The 7,522-nt window shown below is 44.3% G+C and overlaps 1 protein-coding gene across 6 annotated transcripts in view; it reads right to left on the reverse strand.

Moving 5' to 3' along the window:
* The window catches only part of STXBP1 (syntaxin binding protein 1), a 64,979-nt gene extending 58,074 nt beyond the window's left edge, over positions 1-6,905 (reverse strand). For 3 of the 6 annotated variants that reach the window (XM_044778713.2, XM_044778710.2, XM_070518709.1), the window contains exon 1: positions 6,670-6,885. In XM_044778713.2, coding sequence (XP_044634648.1) covers positions 6,670-6,706 — 37 coding nt within the window. In that variant the 5' untranslated portion in view covers positions 6,707-6,885. Of the gene's footprint in view, positions 1-6,669 lie in introns of all 6 variants that reach the window. The other 3 variants (XM_044778711.2, XM_070518710.1, XM_044778712.2) reach the window with 3 other exon arrangements.
* Between the last annotated feature and the right edge of the window lie 617 nt (positions 6,906-7,522).

The raw sequence follows: 7,522 nt of genomic DNA on the forward strand, positions 1-7,522 counted from the left end.
ATGAGAAAAGAGATCTCAACTACTGATGCAGAAGATATTTTTTAAATTATGCAAATTTAATTTAAAGTCACACCCACTAGGATGGCTATAACAAAAAAAGACAGATAATAACAAGTGTTGAGAAGGATGCTATAAAATTGGAAGCCTCATACACTTCTGGTAAGAGTGTAAAATGGTGCAGCCATTTTGGAATCAGTTTGGCAGCTCCTCAAAAAATTAAATATAGAGTTACCACATGACCCAGCAATTCTATTCCTAGGCATCTACCCAAGAGAATTGGAAACACGTCTTAAAAATAAATAGATAAACATAACAAATTTTTTCAATCCATGAACATAGTATATCTCTCCATTATTTAAGACATCTTTGATTTCTTTCATCAGTGCTTTGCAACTTTCAGCATACAGATGTAGAACATATTCCATTGGGTTTATAGTATTTTGTGGGGTTTTTGTTCTACTGTAAATGGTACTACTTTAAATTTGAATTTCAAATTGTTCATTGCTAGTATACAGAAATACAATTGATTTTTGCACATTGACCTTGTATCCTGTGACCTTGCTAAACTATGTGCAATTCTCCTTATCAGTGGGTTGTTCCCTTATTTGTGAAGCTAAGAATCATGATTTTCACACTGCAATACAGCAAAGAAACTAAAATATTAGAAGTAAATTTGTTAAAATGTCAAGATCTCCCCAAACTGATCTATAGATTCAACACAATTCTAATAAAAATTCCAGAAGCATTTTTTAAACAGAAATTGACAAGCTGATTCTAAAATTTATATAGAAAAGCAAATGAACCAAAAGAATCAAAAGAATTTTGAAAAAGAACAACAAAGTTGGAGGACTCACAATACCTAGTTTCCAGTCTTACTTTAAAGCTACAGGAATTGAGGCAGAGTGGGTGTTGGCAGAAGCACCCATATAGATCAGTGAAACACAGCAGGGAATCTAGAAATAGACCCACCCATATATGGCTAACTCATCTTCGACAAAGAACAGACAATTCAATGGAAAAGAAAGAACAGTCTTTTAATAAATGGTACTGGAACAACTGGACATTCACACACTCACACATGAACAAATGGACCATAATTCACACTACATACAAAAATTAACTCAAAATGGATCAGAGACTAAACGTAAAACCTAAAATTATAAAACTTATAGAAGAAAACACAGAAAAAACATAACATAGAAAATCTTTTTGAACTTGGGTTAGGCAAAGATTTCATATATAGGGAACTAAAAGCATAATCCATAAAATATTGATAACTTGGACTTTATAAAAATTAAGAGCCTCTGCTCTTTGAAAAATACTTTTAATAAAATGAAAAGACAAGCCACAAACTGTAAGAAAATATTCGGAAACCCTATATTTGATAAAGGACTTGTACTCAAAATATATAAAGACCTCTCAAAACTCAATAATAAGAAAACAAACCACCCAATAAAAAATGTGCAAAATATTTGGACATGTCACCAAAGAACATAGACAGATGGCAAAAAATACATGAAAAAATGCCTAATACCATTAAGGATTGCATTAGGAAAACGTAAATTAAAACTATGACATACTACTATCTATCAGAATTGCTAAAATTTTAAAAACTGACAATACTAAGTGCTGACAAGGATGAGAATTCTCACGCATTGCTGGCAGGAATGTAAAATGGTATAGCCACTTTGGAAAACAATTTGACAACTTCTTATAAAGTTAAACATACACTTGTCATACGACCCATTAATCCCACTCCTAGGTATCTGCATATCTAAGTGATATGTTCACACAAAAACCTGTGTATGAGAACTTATAGAAGCTTTATTCATAATTGCCCTAAAGTGCAAACAACTCAAACGTCCTTCAGCTGGTGAATGGATAAACTGTAAGGACATCCATCCATCAGAACAGCAGTCAGCAATGGGAAGGGACAAATGACAGATACGTGCAATATAGAGGACTCTCAAAGCATTAGGCTAAGTTAGAGAAATCATATTAAAAAAGCTACACACTATAGGATTCCACTGATATGACGTTTGGGAAAAGGCAAAACTGTAGGGCCAGAAAACAATTCAGTAGTTGCCAGGAGCGGGGGGTGGGAGGAGGAATTGACCACAAAGGGGCAGCACAAGAATCTGATGGGTGATGACGCTGTTCTGTATTTTGATTACGGTGGTGGTTACGTGACTGTATGGAATGAGTGAAATCTGAAGAACAATTCACTAAAAAGGGTGAATTTTACTGTATGCAAATTACACCTGAATTTTAAGAATGGAAATACTGCAACATGTATTTAATATATTTCAAAATATACTTAGGTTATTTGTATGCTAAAGTTTCTAATAAAAAAAAAAAACTGCAAGAATGAACAAAGACTGCTTCTATCCAGAGTCTTCTCAACTTCTGACACATCCCATGACTCACGACCCTGTCTGAAAAAGGTATAAGTTTAATGTACAAATTGAAACTACATTTTTTTCCAAAAGAATGTGATTCTTATAAACGAGCATGAGGAGTAATTGCTAACAGCTAGGAAACAGGAAAAACAGTGTATTTTGTAATCCTTGCATCTTTGTAACACACTGACAAAACTTCATTGAACAGGAGTAAGCTCTGGATATAACATGGATTTGCATAATTGAAACATCACCTATTAATATAAAATAGATATAAGACGCCACCAAAAAAATGAAATTCTCCCTTCTCTTACAATCCCTGTTCAAAATAGCAGAAAAAACCTACATTTTATGGAAAAAACATAAACAAAAAAAGTAAAGAAATGAGTAGAACTGGAAATAGAAGTTGGGTCAGATTACAAATTGTCCACATGTTCTTCGGGTTGATTCTTCCATTTTCTAGTTCATTTGCACTTCTTTCAAGAAGTTTATCTGAGACTGCTTTCTCCCCTCAAACCCTGGCCCCACAGGACAGAGGTAGTCTATCTCTTCTCGAAATCTCCTAAAGTTTTTTTTTGCTGAGGAAGATTCACCCTAAGCTAACATCCATCGCAAATCCTCCTCTATTTTGCATGTGGGCCGCCGCCAAAGCATGGCCACTGATCAGTGGTGTAGGTACATGGCCGGGGAACTGAACCTGGGCCACCTAAGCTGAGCACACTGAACTTAACCCCTAGGCCACTGGGGCGGCCCTCAAAATCCCATAACATTTTTACTAAATTTCTTTGTGGATCTTCTCATAATGACAATATTTACTGAATTTACCATATGCCAAGAACTGTGCTAAATGTTATAGCTGCATTACCTCATTTAACACTCACAGAACCCCACAAGGGAGGTGCTATTATTATGCATCTTATAGAGGAAGAAATTGAAACAGAAAAAGGTTCCATTATGTGTCAAAGTCACACAGCTAATAAGTGGTGGATCAGAATTTTGTCCCAGGTAGTCTAATTCCAGAGCACATTCTCTGAGTCACCATACATAAAGCTTAAGTCATTCATTCAACATTTACTGAGTACTAAGCACTAATTCACCCACTAAGAATAGACATAAGAATAAGATGAGGTCCTACTCTCCCCTGAAGGAACCTGCAGTCTAGTTGGGCAAGACCTACACAAAGACGAACCCTAAGTATGTAAGAGAGGTGACAGGAGCAACAGGGAAAGCACCTCAGGATTGACTGTGTCTGTCACAATAGTTTGAGAGTGGTCCCATGTTTTAGTTGTCCCTGTTTTCCCCCATAGTTCCTAGCAGGCTCTGAACAAAGATTTGTTGAATGAATAGCTGATGTTGACCCCCTCCTCTACTTTTGTTGTGCCTGTATCTACCGCCACTCTAAAACTTAACTCAGAAGGATATGACAAGAAGCCAAAAACTACATCTATCTTACTCTCCATCGTATACTTAATAACATGCATTCATTCAATAAATATTTATTGACCCAACTATAAGCCACTTGGTATGGGATATAGTGGTGAACATGTCAGATAAAGACCCTGTTCTCCTAGAAGCAACATTCAAGTGGATGAAACAATCAATAAGTACCAAAAAACACAAACTAAACAGTATCATCTCAGATCACCTTAAGCACTATGAAGAAAATAAAATGAAGAAATGTAGTAAACAGTGACTATGGGGTGTTAATTTAGATTGGGAAGACCAGGCTGTGAAGGTGACATTTAAACTGGTACACACTAATAGACAATCATCTTTATTTTACTTTTATTTTTAGGGGAAAAAGGCAAAGCTAGAAACCCCATCCAAAATTAAAAGCCAGAATTAACCTGTCATTGACAAAAAAATTACAATAATATTTTTTTCCCCAAAATTTATACCTAACTCAATTGTTACAGGAACAGAAACCTGTTCACACATTCACCAATTTTATGTATTTTTGGTTTTATTTTGGTAAACAGTGGCTTTGCTTTATTTCAGAAAAGAAATTGTAGCCATATTGCATATTGATGTTTAGTTTGTTTACCTTCATGCTTGCTTCTAAAAAAAGGGGGGGGGGGGGCTAAGGAACTACCTGCATGAACAAGGGTCCTGGCAAAAGGATGCTAAAACTTGATTCCTATAACACTTAGGGATTTTGTTTTAAAAACCCCTTATTCGAATATAACATTTGAAAGAATGTAATATGTAACATAACATTCCATGCTTCACACCTCTTTTAAAAGGGTATTGGAAGGAAATCGTATGTCTAGAATAATAAAGGAAGTTACCTTTTTAGTAATGTTGTAAGGAAACGGACAGTAGGTTTTTAAAAATTAATTAACACTGATTTTGGCAAGTCATTTAACTGCTCTGAGCCTCCATTTCTTTCCCACGGCTAAAATGAGGGTGTTGACATCCGAGGATCGCTATGGGTCCTCCAAGCCCTAAACTCACTTTGATTGGCCTTAAAAAATAGAAGGTACGTGATTTAGAGCCCTTCCTGCCTGGGGAAGGCAGGTGTTATAGTGGGCACTTTAAAAACTCGCTCATTTGGTATTCAGTTTTTATAACAATTTTCTTCTGATGCAATAGGTCAGATAAGTTTGTACAACAGGCGGGAATATTCCCTATACATCAACGAAAAGAATGGGTACCACAAGACAGTTATGATGCTCCAAAGGAACACTACAGAGCCAAAAACATTTGATAGCCAAAAAAAAAAAAAAAGAGAGAAGAGAGAACGCGCTATGATAGACAATGGTTGGAAAGGAAACTGTAATTTCCACCATTTTTATTGTATTTCCTTTCTTATCTCCTACAGAGAAAAGCCCAGTTTTAATTTTCTCTTAATTCCAAAGAGGAAGCAAAAGCCAAAGCAATCCTCACGCGCTTTTTGTTAAAGATATAGCCAAAATATTGAAGAGGTCTTATACGTCTACACCTATCACCGATCTTAGCACTGGGACTCTGTTTTCCTAAGATTACCATCGGCCCTCACTCCGCTGCAGCCGACACTCACCACCATCCATTTTTCAAAATCCATTTACGCTGAGCCTCTCATCCAAACCCCTAAACAACCATTTCCTCCCTGCAACAGCGGTCTGAGCGGCCCGAAACGTTCGGCCAAGCAAGGGCTGCGTCCTGCACCCCCGACTGCAGACTGCGGCGCTGGGCAGGGCCACCCCTCCCGCCGCACACGAAAGCGGTCCTCGTCTCCCCAGTGATTTGAGAGGGCTCAAGATCCTGATAAGCCCCCGCCCTTGAAGCCACGACCCTGGACCGGAAGGAGGAGTGAGGCGGCCTCGGCCCCGCGGAGCCAAGGCTCCGGAAAACAGCCGCCGGGCTCGCGGGGGGGTCTCCGCAGCCGGGGACGGCGCTCGGGCTCCGCGGGGAGGAGGAGGGGGAGGAGGGCGCAGGCCAGGAATCGCTCGTCACGATTCACGAAGGAGGGTGGGAAAGAGGGAGGGACCCGAGACAGAAAAAGGAGTGGAATCTGGGAGCTTAGGGAATAAAGAAGGAGAGGAAGGGGCGAGGGGAAAGGAGGGGAAGGTAATGGGAATGAAGAAGAATGGGGGAGCAGGGGAGGGTGATGGGAGCAGGGGAGGGTGATGGGCTGCAGGGGGTAAAGGCGAGGTGAGGGGGGAGGGATGGGGTGAAGGGGGAGGAAGAGGGAATGGAGCGAAGCGGGGATGGGGTGAAGGGGAGAGAAATGCAGGTGAAGAGGGGAGAGATGGGGTGAAGGGGAGATGGAGGTAAAGAGAGAAGAGAGGGATGGAGAGGAATAGGGATGAAGGGGAGGGGTGGGGTGAACAGGGGGGGATGGAGATGAAGGGGAGGGGTGGGGATGAAGGGGTGGGGTGAACAGAGGAGGGACAGGGATGGAGGGGTGGGGTGAACAGGGGAGGGGGTGAACAGGGGAGCAGTGGGGATGAAGGGGAGGGATGGGGTGAACAAGGGTGGGGCGGGGGGAGAGGGATGGGGTGAGAGGAAGGGTAAGGATGGGGTGAAGAGGGGAGGGATGGGGGAAGGGGAGGAATGCGGGAAGGGGGGAGCGGGGAAGCAGGGAAGCGGGCGCGGGCCGCAGGAGGCCGGGAGGGACTTCCCTCGGCGGAGGGCGGCGCTGGGATAACGGGACCCTCCCAGCCAGAGCCCCCGGCCGGGCGGGGCGAGCAGCCGGCGCGGAGGCCGGAGCGCTGCGGGCAGGTCCGGCCCCGGCTGCTCGCAGACGGCCGCAGCCCCCGCCCGCGGGGAGGCCCCCGACTCCACTTACTCTCTCCGACCACGGCTTTGAGGCCGATGGGGGCCATGGCGCTGCGAGAATCTCCGGGCTCCGAGCCTCCTCACGCGACGCCCGCGGACACCGCCGCCTCAGGACACGGCGTCCTCCGCCGCCAGCAGCCCGCCGCCCCGCAGCCGCGCTCGGGACCGACTGACGCGCGGACTCGGCGCGGGGGCGCGGCGCGAGCCAGAGCGAGGCTGCCGACCCGCGGGCGCGCGCGGGAGGGCGGGGCCTCGCGCCCGCCGGCCGCGTCACCCGCGCGCCTCCGCCAATCGCGCTGCGGCCCGGGGGCTCGGCCCCGCCCCCCGAGATGCGGCTGGGCGCTAGGTGGCCCCCAGCTGGCGAGAGAGCCGCGCCCTCCCCCTCGCCTCGCGCGCCGCTCGCGCCCCGGCCACTGCGCGCTCCCGGTGCGCAGGGTCCTAAAGTCCCCTCCGCCGCCTCTGCACCTGAATCCCCGGCCATTGGCTACTGACGCGCATCATATTCCTCGAACTCCGCTGGAGTCCTGTCTTTCCTCTTTCTGGGAGCCTTCCATTTTCCCCCTGCCCACAAAAGGAACCCAGAGGCTAGATGTCTTAAGGGTAGTACCCACTGCCAGCCACAACAAAACGTGAGGTTTATCGACACCATCCCTATCTCTCTGGGCACCTATATCCATAAATCCGCCATTCACTGAACTCTTACGTGTCAAGTCCATGCTAAGCGCCTTACATGCCTCATCTCATTAAATCCTCGCAAGGCTTGGGCATTGTTTTTCATCTCCATTTTCAGATGAAAAAACTGAGGCTCAGAGAATTGAGCACCAGACTTGCGCTCAGGCAGTGTATTAGCAAATATTTATTGT

Source organism: Equus asinus, chromosome 10, assembly GCF_041296235.1.
Source record: "Equus asinus isolate D_3611 breed Donkey chromosome 10, EquAss-T2T_v2, whole genome shotgun sequence".
Lineage (NCBI taxonomy): Eukaryota > Metazoa > Chordata > Mammalia > Perissodactyla > Equidae > Equus > Equus asinus.